The sequence below is a fragment of the Diabrotica virgifera genome, chromosome 7 (genome assembly GCF_917563875.1).
Source record: "Diabrotica virgifera virgifera chromosome 7, PGI_DIABVI_V3a".
Taxonomy (NCBI): domain Eukaryota; kingdom Metazoa; phylum Arthropoda; class Insecta; order Coleoptera; family Chrysomelidae; genus Diabrotica; species Diabrotica virgifera.
Window position 1 is genome coordinate 27,377,231 of NC_065449.1, and position 15,140 is coordinate 27,392,370.

Here is a 15,140-nt window from a genome sequence, read left to right on the forward strand (position 1 = left end):
TGCTCAAATGATCACACACAATACTCTCAAAAATTTTAGGAATAGCAGACAGAGTAGCAGTATTCTTTTAGTAAGTGTTAAAAATTGGTTTTCTTAAAAAAAAACAAGTAAATAAAAATACTTATTAAATAAAAATTTGTTTTAAATACTTATTGTTAGATATAAACTAACGCGCGACCGATCAGGGGTTCAATAAATAATTTTACACACTATCCAGTTTTTTGAGAACATACACCTGTTGCCAGTTTGACCTATATTTTAAAAGTGTTAATAAGTCACAGTCATTCTTCAAATTTGTTATTTCTATTATTTTGTGTACAACAGGTGAATCAAATATGAACCGACCTCTGCTAATAACTTTTTATTGAATTATAATTACAATACTTAATTTTTTTATATACAGTAGGGAAAATGAAAGGTTACCCACGAACGAGCATATAAAACACGCTGTATTTTCCTGTCACCGTGTCACAAAAGAAATTGGACAACGCAAATACATATTATGTATGTAATACTTATATAAGCTGTTCTTATAGTACTGGTACTAGTTCATTATTTTCTGGAACAAAGAAAAGATGTGTTTAATATGATCGCTCATGGGTAATTTTTCATTTTTCCTACTATACATTCCTTCCTTCTGTATGCATTTTTCCCAGTGGCTAGAAAGTTTCTGTATTCCATTTTCATTAAAAGAATGAGGGCGGGTATCTAACCAATTGCTCACGAATTGCTCCACTTGATTATCATCATCAAAACGCGCTCCGCCTAGTGCATCTATTAATGGACCGAACATGTGGTAATCACATGGTGAAAGATCAGGATTGTATGCAGGATGTTCAACGAGAGTCCAATGCATTTCCGCTATTTTTTCTTGTGTTAGAGCAGCTGTGTGCGGTCGGGCGTTGTCATGCAAGACCAACACATCTCGTATAGGACATCCCCGTCTTTTTGGGCATATAGGCAGCTCGGACACGGTCCAAAAGACTACCGTAATAGGCGGCATTAATGGTCTCTCATGTAGATAATCCAGCAACAAAACACCATGATAATCCCAAAACACTGTCGCTAAAACTTTGCCTACAGACAAACGAGTTTTTGCATTTATCAGACAATTTTTGGACGTTGCGACGTTGATAACTTTTGTTTTGCATGCCATTCCTCCTTCACGAACTTGTCTATGCCAAAATTTCACTTGTGTACTGGACAGTGTTGATTCCCCATATTGGTTTTTTAATCTTCGCCAAATTTCAGCGGGACCAACATTTTCTTTTGCAAGGAATTTGATAACAATGCGTTGTGCAACCGAACATGGAACTACTCTTTCGCTCATCGCCACAGTAACTGACTGCACTTCATTAGAGAACAGGCGATAGCGTCAGTCACATTAGACTATAACCTATAACCTCCCACCACAGGACTAATTTAGACATATCGCCAGTTTATGCTAAGAGCGGGGACGGAAAGGTCGGTTCATATTTGATTCATCCACGTATTTTTGTGTGCCAATCTGTTATTTTCTAATGTAAAAATTGTTTGTATTTTAGGTTTTACTCAGGACAACAAAACGAAAATTATGGAGACTTCTTTTGAACAATTATCTCATAAAGGACACTATATGAGTTATGTTGAAGGGGAAACCGTAAATAAAAATATAAAAGTTGCGACCAGACAGCGACCTTACACTTGTGAAATTTGTTTCAAACAGATTTGTCGACCATGTGATTTAAAACAACATATGAGAGTACACACTGGAGAAAAACCTTACAAGTGTGAAATTTGTTTTAAGCAGTTTACAAAGAAAAGTACTTTGAATGTACATTATAGGATACACACTGGAGAAAAACCTCATAAGTGTGAAATTTGTCTAAAGCAGTTTGCTACAGCAAGTGATTTGAAAAAACATTTGAGAGTGCACACTGGAGAAAAACCTCACAAGTGTGAAATTTGTTTTAAGCAGTTTGCTACAGCCAATCATTTGAAAATACATTTGAGAGTGCACACTGGAGAAAAACCTTACAAGTGTGAAATTTGTTTTAAGCAGTTTCCTACAGCCTATCATTTGAAAATACATTTGAGAGTGCACACTGGAGAAAAACCTCACAAGTGTGAAATTTGTTTCAAAGAGTTTTCTCGGACAGATACTTTGAAACTGCACATAAGATTGCACACTGGAGAAACACCTTACAAGTGTGAAATTTGTTTAAAGCAGTTTCCTACAGCCAATCATTTGAAAATACATTTGAGAGTGCACACTGAAGAAAAACCTCACCACAAGTGTGAAATTTGTTTCAAACATTTTACAAGGAAAAGTTATTTGAAAATACATTTGCGAGTGCACACTGGAGAAAAACCTTACAAGTGTGAAATTTGTTGTAAGCAGTTTCCTACAGCCAATCATTTGAAAATACATTTGAGAGTGCACACTGAAGAAAAACCTCACTACAAGTGTGAAATTTGTTTCAAACATTTTACAAGGAAAAGTTCTTTGAAAATACATTTGCGAGTGCACACTGGAGAAAAACCTCACAAGTGTGAAATTTGTCTAAAGCGGTTTGCTACAGCAAGTGATTTGAAAAAACATTTGAGAGTGCACACTGGAGAAAAACCTCACAAGTGTGAAATTTGTTTTAAGCAGTTTTCTCAACACGTTCAATTGAAAAAACATGTGATACAACCCACCGGAGAAAAACGCTACAATTAAACAGTTTTCTTGATCAAAGTAATGTTAAGCCAGTTTCCCCCATCCTAGAGATAACTAACCAGTCTTTTAGAGAACGACTCGAGAAGGAGATATCTGCATAACATCTCGAAAGGGTCCCCGCTCTGTTTCTTTCCATCCAGTACATTCACGGGAAAACCAGCCAACGGGATATAAATTAAATTACTCGTCAAAAGTTAGGGATATGGAATATTATGCTCATTTTCATAGTTGATTTTTGTCGTGAACAGATTAACGGATTTTCTTTTGTTTTGAGAACATTTTCTTTTTTGAACGTCCTTGATATCTTTAGAAACAAAGAAGATAGGTGGTTTTACTCTTTAGCAGGTGTTTTAACTGAAACAAAACTAAATTAACAATAAAAAATAACCGTTAACAAAACTTTAAAAACAGAAAGGCACAAAAGGTAAACAATTCTTATCGACACATAAGAGTTATTTGTCGACGAGGTAAGCGGTATGTACAGCGTAATATAAGAGAGAGGAGATTGTTTAATGGGGGCCCTGTGATGTTTGGGGGCGGAATTTCCTTGAGAATAAGTATGGATTTGGTGTCTACGTGGAAGCTCTTTAAATAGCGAGAGGTACATTACACATATTTTTTTCTTTAAACACTCTTTTCCTTTTGCACTATATGTAGAAAATAATTTCATCTGAGTGGTATGACAAGACATGGCCTCTTCACGTATCGCATGTCGTCAGTTAAAACACATACTAAAGAATAAAACCCCCTAGTTTCTTTGTTATTAAAGATAGCAGAGAAATTTAAAAAATAAAATATTCACAAAATATGAGACTACAACATAATATCGATGTATACTCACATTTGTGTCTTTTCCTCCCTACAAGGCGTCTCAAACTTTTGTTTCGGTTAAAGCACATGTCAAACTACAAAACCGTTTATTTTCTTTGTTTCTAAAGATATCAGGGACATTCAAAAAACAAAATGTTCACAAAACATAAGGTTACAAGACGATTCTGATGAATACTCACATTTGTACCTAATCCTCCATACAGGGCGTCTCAAACTTAACATAAGAAAAACATGTCTTTTCTTCCACCCTGTATAAGTACAAAAAAGAAGTTTGAGTAAACCTTGCACAATTGTGTAAAGACTAAAGAAAAAACTAAAATAATAAAAAAAATAGCAGAATCCGTTAATCTGTTTTCGAAAAAATCAGCTATGAAAATGAGCATAATTTTCTATATCCCTAACTTTTGATGAGCAGTTTATATAAGAGAATAATTTAGATTTTAGAACGAGTCTGAATGAAAATATTGTATCCTAAAGTCGGGAATAATAAATTGATATTGTTATGTTAGCTTTGTTCATGATTTTTATTAATTAATAAATAGTGATTTTCATTATGATTTTTATTGATTAATAGATAATTTATTAAGGGCCGGTTGTTCGAACGCTAATCAAAAATGATCATTATCAAATATTTAATTACTTTCACAACTGTCAATGTCAACTTTGATTGGGTTGCTGAAAACAATTTTATTGATTACAATTATGAAATTAATTAATCAATTATGTTAATAATTGTTATGTTAATTGATTAACTAATCTCATAATTATAATAAATTATGTTTTCAGCAACCCAACCAAAGTTGACATTGACAGTTGTGACAGTAATTAATAAATATTTGATAGTGATCAGTGTTGATTAGCGTTCGAACAACCGGCCCTAAAACTTATAATAGCCCAGTAAATGACCGTTCTGGGGTGCAATTTTCCATGTCACCACCGAACTGCATTAAAATTTGGATTTAGGTTCTACTAACCCTCTACTTTAAAGTTGAACTTTCATTAATAATTGTTTTCTCTTAATCGAATTAAATGCCTGTTTGAAGTGGATGAATAACATTTCTAATTCTAGTTTGTATTCATTTGCTTTTTCCATTATTTGTTTTATCGTGTGTGTATATATAGCATCTATTGTCGATCTTCTTTTTGTAAATCCACATTGGTATTGTTCTTCGTGATCTTTGACAATCTTTCTTATTATTGAAATCGAATTTTTTACGTTGTACTTAGTAATGTTATTCCTCTATCATTTTCACAAATTTGTTGGTCTCCCTTTTTTATATATTGTTATTAGCTGCCCTATCTCCCAGTCCGCCGGCGTCTTCTCTTGCTTCCATATATTTTTCAATAGTGATAGTATTTTTTCCCTCAGTTCCTTTCCTCCATATTTTATAAGTTCCATGTTAATTTCGTCTTTTTCTGAAGCTTTTCCATTTTTGCTCCTCTGTATTACTTCCTCGAGTTCATATATTATTGGCTCTTTTGATATTTCAATGTGTATTTCGTGTACTTCTTCGTCCACCGTTTCCTCTTCCTCATGCATTTCTTCTCCACTGTATTCCTCCGTCAAGAGTTCTTTGTAGTGATCTGCCCATACCTGCTTATATTCATTGTCTTCTACTATGACTATTCCCTCTTTATTTTTTATTCCGTTTGTTATATCTTTGTATTTTTTGGTTTGTTCTTTAATATTTTTATAGAAATGGTTCGTGTTTCTATTAGTTCTTTCCTGTTCTTTATTAATTTTTCATAACTTTCTCTGTTTTCCTCTTTATCCGTTCTCAGCCATTTAATTCTTGCTTGCACCTTTTCTGCTGTTAGTTCTTTACATTCGTTGTTATTCCATTCGTTTTTTGTTATCTTCTGGTGTTTGCCTACCTGCTTCTTTGCAGCTTCTTCTATTGACTTTTTGATCATCTCCCATTCTGATTTAATGTCCCCTGCTTTATATTTCTCTCTTATTTACATTGATACTTCTTCTTCATATTTTTTCTAATATCTGCATTCTGCAATTTATTGACGTTCCATTTTTTGTTGATTTTTCTGTTTCGTTTGGATTTTAACTTTTTGTCTTATGGTGGCTGTGACCATATTATAGTGGTCTGAATTTGCACACGCACCTCTGAATGTTCTCACGTCCTTCATTGGTGATTGTTTTCGTTTGTTAATTAGTATGTGATCAATTTGGTTATACGTTTTCTGATCAGGTGACCTCCACTTTATGTATTTTAGGATGTTCAAATTTTTTTGAGCTTATTATCATGTTTGTTCTTGTTGCCAGGTTACGTAGTCTTAGACCATTATCATTCATGTTTTTGTGTACTGTGTCTTACAATTTGCTGTAAAAAATCCTCTTTTCCAATCCGGGCATCGAGGTCTCCTATAGTATAATTATAACATCTTCGGGTATTTTTCCATCTCTTCTTCTATCTTATCATAAAAATGTCTTTATCGTCGGTATTGCTTGTTTCTGTAGGTGCGTATAGGTTTAATAGTGATATATTGAATGGTTTATTATTTATTCTTACATACGCAATTCTTTCACATATCGGTTTGAAGTTTATGAATTTTTCTCTTAGTTGTCCTACAATCATGAATCCCACTCCTTTTTGACCTTGCTTCTTCCCTCGTGAGTATAATATTGTAAAGTATTGTTTATCAATCTGTCCTTGTTCTTCCCACCGTATCTCTTGCATTGCCGCAATATCTATTTTATACTTTTCTAATTGACGATTTATCAAATTTTAGAAAATTGTATTTGTTATTGTTATTTTTTTTTTTTTGACTCTAAGCTTTGTCCATAAAATTGTATAATTTTCAGTGACAATAAAGCATATTTCTATTCTATTCTAGTTCTTTGCTTATTTCCAGCATTTTGCCTGGTGACAACATCGTTCTTATATTCCGTGTGCTTATTTTCAGTTCTTTATGTTTTTTTTTTTATTTTTTTGTTTTTATCTTTTATTTTGTTTACTTGTCTGCTCTTATTTATTTCTCTTTTGTGAGACATCAATTTATCTGCAATCATTTCCTTTTTATTTGCGTCGTCCGTCGCCAAATAAGTATTGTCCTATATTTTAGAAGTGTGAATAAGCCATACAGTCTTTTTCCAATCTTTTATTTCTATTATTTTGCGTCTGGATTTATTTTTCTCTTATCAAAGAATGTTTGTATTTTAGGTTGTACTCAGGAGGACAACAAAACGAAAATTATGGAGACTTCTTTTGAACAATCATCTAATAAAGGACACTATATGAGTTATGTTGAAGGGGAAACCGTAAATAAAAATATAAAAGTTGCGACCAGACAGCGACCTTACAAATGTGAAATTTGTTTCAAACAGATTTGTCGACCATGTGATTTAAAACAACATATGGGAGTACACACTCGAGAAAAACCTTACAAGTGTGAAATTTGTTTTAAGCAGTTTACAAAGAAAAGTACTTTGAATGTACATTATAGGATACACACTGGAGAAAAACCTCATAAGTGTGAAATTTGTCTAAAGCAGTTTGCTACAGCAAGTGATTTGAAAAAACATTTGAGAGTGCACACTGGAGAAAAACCTCACAAGTGTGAAATTTGTCTAAAGCAGTTTGCTACAGCAAGAGATTTGAAAAAACATTTGAGAGTGCACACTGGAGAAAAACCTCACAAGTGTGAAATTTGTTTTAAGCAGTTTGCTACAGCCAATCATTTGAAAATACATTTGAGAGTGCACACTGGAGAAAAACCTCACAAGTGTGAAATTTGTTTTAAGCAGTTTGCTACAGCCAATCATTTGAAACTGCACATAAGATTGCACACTGGAGAAACACCTTACAAGTGTGAAATTTGTTATAAGCAATTTAAGCAAGCATGTAATTTGAAAACACATTTGAGAGTGCACACTGGAGAAAAACCTCACAAGTGTGAAATTTGTTTTAAGCAGTTTTCTCAACAAGTTCAATTGAAAAAACATTTGATACAACACACCGGAGGAAAACGTTACAATTAAACAGTTTTCTTGATCAAAGTAATGTTAAGCCAGTTTCCCCCATCCTAGAGATAACTAACCAGTCTTTTAGAGAACGACTCGAGAAGGAGATATCTGCATAACATCTCGAAAGGGTCCCCGCTCTGTTTCTTTCCATCCAGTACATTCACGGGAAAACCAGCCAACGGGATATAAATTAAATTACTCGTCAAAAGTTAGGGATATGGAATATTATGCTCATTTTCATACTTGATTTTTTTCGTGAACAGATTAACGGATTCCGACAATTTTTGATTATTTTAGATTTTTCTTTAGTATTTACACAGTTGTACAGATGTTTACTCAAACTACTTTTTTGTACTTATACCGCGTGGAAGAAAAGAAATGTTTTTCTTATGTTAAGTTTGTGCCACCCTGTAGGGAGGACGAGGCACAGATGTTAGTATACATCAGAATCGGGTTGTAGTCTTATGTTTTGTGAACATTTTCTTTTTTGAATGTCCTTGATATCTTTAGAAACAAAGAAGATAGGTGGTTTTACTCTTTAGCAGGTGTTTTAACTGAAACAAAACTAAATTAACAATAAAAAATAACAGTTAACAAAAAGAGAGAGGCAATTGTTTAATGGAGGCCCTGTGCTGTTTTGGGGCGGAATTTCCTCGGGAATAAGTATGGATTTGGTGTCTACGTGGAAGCTCTTTAAATAGCGAGAGGTGCATTACACAAATTTTCAACGAAAACTTTTCGTTTATAAATTTGCAAAAGTCTGTGTTATTGCGTTGCCACTCCTGCAATACTTAGAGCAGGTGTATCGATGGATTCCTATGTAGTTTTGCCTTCTGAATCCAAATCTGAAAGCGGCATTTCGATATATCTAACCGTCTTCGAGATAATCGACCTCAAAGTCTAAAATGTGACGTCACAATCCGGTTATCTCCTACAGACGCACTAAACGTCAGCTCAAATGGTTGATTAGGAAGTAGGCTACTTTTTTTTTAATCTCGATTTGCCAAGCATAGGTTATTTATATTTGAGTTTGACACTTCGTGAATGTCAAACTAAATTTTAAATTAAGTATTAATAAAACATCAATGACATTTAATAGTGAATTTAATTATTATATAAAATAAATAAGATGTTCAAAAATACAATTTGAGTATAAATATTTTAAAAGCAATAGTTTATTAACAGTTTTAAAAAGGTTTATACCAGTATAAATACGGCCTCCCCTTTATGATAAATGGACTGTTCCATTTGCTATAAAATTCAAATATTATGTATACCTAGTCGTTCCCTAAACTCGACACAACTGGCTAGTGATTGTAGAAGGTAATTTTTTTGTTTTTTGAGAATTTTGCCGAAATTGGCAAAATTACTAATTATTTAGTAATAATTATTAACTATTTAGAATTTATTTTTTTGTCGAATTGGCAAAATTATTGACTAAAATCACTAGCCAGTATTATGTCTGTGTACATCCTTCTAATGGAAAAAAATATTTGAAGATTTTTCTCAAATTATGGATACCAAGAACATTTTCATTTATAACTCTTTTATTTTTAATTTGACAAATAAAAGTTATTCTTCATAAAAAGCTCTTCTTGTTCTAAGATTTATGATGCAACCGTGTCCCAAAAGTAGGGGAACGGTCGAATATTTCGCGAACTAAACATCAGATGGAAAAACTGAAAAATACGTGTTCAATCATTTTCAAAAATCTATCTCCAAATTGGAGACTCCAATGACACCAAACACCAACTCCCACTACACCCCCTGGAGGTGGGGTGGGGGGTAACTTTAAAATCTTAAATGGAAACCCCTAGTTTTTCTTGCAGATTTGCATTCGTTACGTAAAAGTAAGCAACTTTTATGCAAGACATTTTTTCGAACTGTGGATAGATGGCGCTATAATTGGGAAAAACGATTTATCCTGATAGCATAGGTAAATTATAGAAACGGTCTAATATCTCGAGAAATACACTTCTAAATAAGAAGCCAAAAAACAGGTTTTTCATACTTTTCGAAAACCTATCGATAAACACTAAACATGACCCTCCAACCCACCCCCTGGAGGTGGAGTGGGGGTAACTTTAAAATCTTAAATAGCAACCCCCACTTTTTATTGCAGATTCGAATTCGTCATGAAAAATTAAGCAACATTTATTCGAAACATTTTTTAAAAATGCTGATAGATGGCGCTAATAAATCGTATTTTTCCAATTAAAGCGCCATCTATCAACAATTCTAAAAAATGTTTCGAATAAATGTTGCTTAGTTTTTCATGACAAATCCGAATCTGTAATAAAAAGTGGGGGTTGCTATTTAATATTTTAAAGTTACCCCCCACCCCACCTCCAGGGGGATGGGTTGGAGGGTCATGTTTAGTGTTATTCAATAGGTTTTCGAAAAGTATTAAAAAAATTTGTTGGGTTTCTCATTTGGAAGTGTATTTCTCGAGATATTAGACCGTTTCTATAATTTACCCATGGTATCAGGATAAATAGTTTTTCCCAATTATAGCGCCATCTATCCACAGTTCGAAAAAATGTCTTGAATAAAAGTTGCTTACTTTTACGTAACGAATCTAAATCTGCAAGAAAATCTAGGGGTTTCCATTTGAGATTTTAAAGTTACCCCCCACCCCACCTCCAGGGGGTGTAGTGGAGGTTGGTGTTTGGTGTCATTGGATAGATTTTTGAAAATGATTGAACACGTATTTTTCAGTTTTTCGATCCGATGTTCAGTTCGCGAAATATTCGACCGTTCCACTACTTTTGGGACACCTTGTATAAAATTTTATTAATTTTATACGAGGTATATAAAAAATATGAATTTCGATCAAGAGTAAACTACCTTTATAGTTCATAACATTTAAATTAGAATGATATAATTGCACATTAAAACATAATTATTAGTTCTAAACTACTTTTCATAATAGAAATAAATATACAAAGTTTTCGTTATGACAGTGCTCGCATTTTCAGCTTGTTTTTCTTTAAACACTCTTTTTCTTTCGCACTATATGTAGAAAATAATTTCATCTTAGTGGTATGACAAGACATGGCCTCTTCACGTATCGCATGTCGTCAGTTAAAACACATACTAAAGAATAAAACCGTCTAGTTTCTTTGTTACTAAAGATAGCAGAGAAATTAAAAAATTAAAATATTCACAAAATATGAGACTACAACATAATATCGATGTATACTCACATTTGTGTCTTTTCCTCCCTACAAGGCGTCTCAAACTTTTGTTTCGGTTAAAGCACATGTTAAACTACGAAAACCGTTTATTTTGTTTGTTTCTAAAGATATCAGGGACATTCAAAAAAACAAAATGTTCACAAAACATAAGGCTACAATACGTTTCTGATGAATACTCACATTTGTACCTCGTTCTCCATACAGGGCGTCTCAAACTTAACATAAGAAAAACGTGTCTTTCCTTCCACCCTGTATAAGCACAAAAAAGAAGTTTGAGTAAACCTTTGCACAACTGTGTAAATATTTAAAAAAATCTAAAATAATAAAAAAATTAGCGGAATCCGTTAATCTGTTCTCGAAAAAATCAGCTATGAAAATGGGCATAATTTTCTATATCCCTAACTTTTGATGAGCAGTTTATATAAGAGAATAATTTAGATTTTAGAACGAGTCTGAATGAAAATATTGTATCCTAAAGTCGGGAATAATAAATTGATATTGTTATGTTAGCTTTGTTCATGATTTTTATTAATTAATAAATAATGATTTTAATTATGATTTTTCTTGATTAATAGATAATTTATTAAAACTATTTTTTATAATAGCCCAGTAAATGACCGTTCTGGGGTGCAATTTTCCGGGTCACCACCAAATTGCATGAAAATTTGGATTTAGGTTCTACTAACCCTCTACTTAATTAACTTAAAATTCAAGTATACGCACCAACAGCTGATAAGGATGAAGAGGAGATAGAACATTTTTACATAGAGTTAGACACAATTTTAAGATCTATTAGAAAAGACGACATTACGATAGTAATGGGGGACTTTAATGCTAAAATCGGGAGAGGAAAAGTTGACGAATATTTTGGGGAATTTGGACTAGGTGTCAGAAACGAAAGAGGGGATAGACTCGTGGATTTTTGTCAAAATGAACATTTTGCAGTAACGAACACAATGTTCCAGCTACCCGACAGAAGATTGTACACTTTGAGATCTCCTCCAGACAACAAAGACCGCATCGTCAGAAACCAAATAGACTATATACTGGTCAAAAATAGATACAAAAATTCAATTAAAGCAGTAAAGGCGTACCCCGTAGCAGATGTCAACTCGGATCATAACCCGCTGATAGCAGTAATGCACTTGAAACTCAAAAAGATAGTAAGACGTAAAAATAAACCATCACTTGATTATACGAAATTAAAAAAAAAACAGAAATACATCAAAAAATTATCCAACAAGTCAACTCAAACACAAGTAGAAGAAGAAATTTTAACATCAGAATAGATGTCAATGAAAAATGGAATAAAATACAGAAGGCATTGCTAAAGGCTGGGGAAGAAAATTTAAAGCCTGCGAAGACAAATAAAAAGCAGAAGTGGATGACTTCGGAAATTCTAGCATTAATGGAAGAGAGGAGAAAAGCCAAAGAGAGAAATGAGCCAAAATACAAAGAACTACAAAATAAAATTAAAGTAAAGATAAAAAAGGCTAAGGAAAAGTGGTTAACAGAACAATGCAAAGAAATAGAAGAGTATGACAGAAAATACGACAGCTTTAATATGCATAAAAAAATAAAAGAACTAACAAGTACCAAAAATCGAGCACACTATGGGATACTTAAAGATGATAACGGTAAACTCATCGACTCATCGCAGACATCAAAGATAAATTAAGGTATTGGCAGGAATACATAATGAAACTATTCGACGATGATAGAATGATACAAGAAGAATAAACAGGACCGAAAATAATAATGTGCGAATTAGAACAGGCAATTAGAAATGCAAAGACCGCAAAAGCAGTAGGCCCAGATCAGATACCCACTGAGCTAATTAAATGCATTGACCAAGAAACACTGCATATACTTTTAGATCTGTTCAACAAGGTATATACAACAGTAGTAATACCCCAGGATTGGTTGCTGTCCACATTTGTAACACTACCAAAGTCAATACATGCGACAGAATGCTCCTAGTACAGAACAATTTCTTTAATAAGCCACACACTTAAGATATTCTTCAAAATAATACATGGAAGACTATACAAAAAATAGAGGAAGACATCTCTTGGACCATCACTCCTAGTGGAGTATTGGGCGCATCTGCGTTTCTTGGCCGATAGTGTAAGACGGCTGGTGGCCAGCTCAAAGCATCTTCTTGTGTTTATTCTCTGGTTAATCTGTGTACCAGTTCCTTCCATTCTCCTCTGTTTCTTGCTTTGTTTTTCACTTCCCCCCAACTTAAGCCGATTCTGTTGTGTTCTCTGGTTACTGTTTTCTTCCAAGTATTATCTGGTCGTCCCCTCTTCCTTGTACCCTCAGGTTGATATTCGAGTGCTTGTCTTGTGATGTTACTAGGATCTTTTCTTAACGTATGGCCGATCCATTTCCATTTCTTCTGTCTGATTGTTGCTATTATACTGGTTTGTTTCGTTCGTTTCCATAGTTCTTCATTTGTTATTATATTAGGCCAGTAAATTTTTAAGATCTTTCTTAAGGACCTATTTACAAAAGTCTATAGCCTCTTTGTTGTGCTTTCGTCGTGCTTCCAAGTTTCTGCTCCGTAGAGTAATATGCTTTTTACACATGTATTGAATATATTGATTTTTGTTGACTGTTATTTCACTTGTTTGCCAGATTTTATTTAACGCATTGAAGGCGAATTGTGCCTTCGTTATTCTTGCTTGTATGTCTTTTATGCACCCTCCTTTTCTTTCCATGATTGATCCCAAATACGTGACTTTCTCTACTTCTTCAATTTCTTTGTCTTTTATTTTTATTTTGTTAATTTGCGGGTTATCATTTTTTAAGATTTTTGTCTTCTCTGTATTTATCCGGAGACCAATCATATCAGAGTACTGTGTTAGCTTATCGACTTTTGTTTGCATGTGAGTTCTGTGTTCTGTTAACAGGCAGACGTCGTCAGCAAATTCAAGATCTTCAAGCTGATTAAAGAGGTTCCATCTAATGCCTGTCCGATCATCCGTTACTTTCCTCATAATCCAGTCTACCAAGATAAGGAACAAAGTAGGAGATAAGATACAACCTTGTTTAACACCGCTTTCAATAGCTATTTCTTCTGTGATTGCTCCCTCGTGTTCTAGTCTAGCTTTATACCCATCATAAAACAGTTTGATCAGGTTAATAATTTTTGTTGGTAGACCATACTGTCTTAAAATTTTCTCGGTCGAAAGCCTTTTCAAAGTCGATAAAACTTAAATTTATGTCTTTCTGCCATTCATTAGCTTGTTCTAGGATGATTCTTAAGGTGCATATGTGATCTATAGTAGAGCGTTTAGCACGAAAGCCTGCTTGGTTACTTCTCAGTTTCTTGTCCAATTCTTCTTTCATTCTTTCGAGCAGAATTTTTGTTAGCACCTTGGATGAGGCGCTTAATAGAGTTATTGCACGCCAATTTTTACAGTTACTCAGATCTCCCTTCTTTGGTATTTTTATTATCAGTCCCTCTTTCCATTCTTGTGGCAGTTCTTCGTTGGTCCATATTTTATTTAAAAGTTTATGTAGCATATCTATGGCTTGTTCGGTGTCTGCTTTTATCAGGTCGATAGGTAAATTATCTGTTCTGTAAAATACAGAAGGCATTGCTAAAGGCTGGGGAAGAAAATTTAAAGCCTGCAAAGACAAATAAAAAGCAGAAGTGGATGACTTCGGAAATTCTAGCATTAATGGAAGAGAGGAGAAAAGCCAAAGAGAGAAATGAGCCAAAATACAAAGAACTACAAAATAAAATTAAAGTAAAGATAAAAAAGGCCAAGGAAAAGTGGTTAACAGAACAATGCAAAGAAATAGAAGAGTATGACAGAAAATACGACAGCTTTAATATGCATAAAAAAAATAAAAGAACTAACAAGTACCAAAAATCGAGCACACTATGGGATACTTAAAGATGATAACGGTAAACTCATCGCAGACATCAAAGATAAATTAAGGTATTGGCAGGAATACATAATGAAACTATTTGACGATGATAGAATGATACAAGAAGAATAAACAGGACCGAAAATAATAATGTGCGAATTAGAACAGGCAATTAGAAATGCAAAGACCGCAAAAGCAGTAGGCCCAGATGAGATACCCACTGAGCTAATTAAATGCATTGACCAAGAAACACTGCATATACTTTTAGATCTGTTCAACAAGGTATATACAACAGGAGTAATACCCCAGGATTGGTTGCTGTCCACATTTGTAACACTACCAAAGTCAATACATGCGACAGAATGCTCCTAGTACAGAACAATTTCTTTAATAAGCCACACACTTAAGATATTCTTCAAAATAATACATGGAAGACTATACAAAAAATAGAGGAAGATATCTCTTGGACCATCACTCCTAGTGGAGTATTGGGCGCATCTGCGTTTCTTAGACGATAGTGTAAGACGGCTGGTGGCCAGCTCAGCGCGTC

The 15,140-nt window shown here is 33.7% G+C and overlaps 1 protein-coding gene and 1 long non-coding RNA gene across 5 annotated transcripts in view; one reads left to right on the top strand and one right to left on the bottom strand.

Moving 5' to 3' along the window:
• The window catches only part of LOC114329343 (zinc finger protein 664), a 37,585-nt gene extending 28,036 nt beyond the window's left edge, over positions 1-9,549 (top strand). Inside the window, exons 3-4 of one of the 3 annotated variants that reach the window (XR_007699458.1) lie at positions 1,545-3,302; positions 8,219-9,252. Coding sequence is in view for 2 of the 3 variants with exons in the window: in XM_050656284.1 (XP_050512241.1) it covers positions 1,545-2,701 (1,157 nt within the window). In the remaining variant the exon portion in view is untranslated. Of the gene's footprint in view, positions 1-1,544; positions 4,087-6,708 lie in introns of those variants that run through there. The other 2 variants (XM_028278401.2, XM_050656284.1) reach the window with 2 other exon arrangements.
• On the bottom strand, positions 1,803-7,312 carry LOC126888225 (uncharacterized). Of its 2 annotated transcripts, none has more exons than XR_007699459.1 (3): positions 7,180-7,312; positions 7,012-7,095; positions 1,803-1,928 (listed from the first exon to the last, which is right to left on the bottom strand). It is a non-coding gene; the product is annotated as an uncharacterized LOC126888225 (long non-coding RNA). The 2 variants fall into 2 exon arrangements; XR_007699460.1 differs by lacking the exon at positions 1,803-1,928 and adding an exon at positions 2,540-2,606.
• Positions 9,550-15,140: the final 5,591 nt, after the last annotated feature.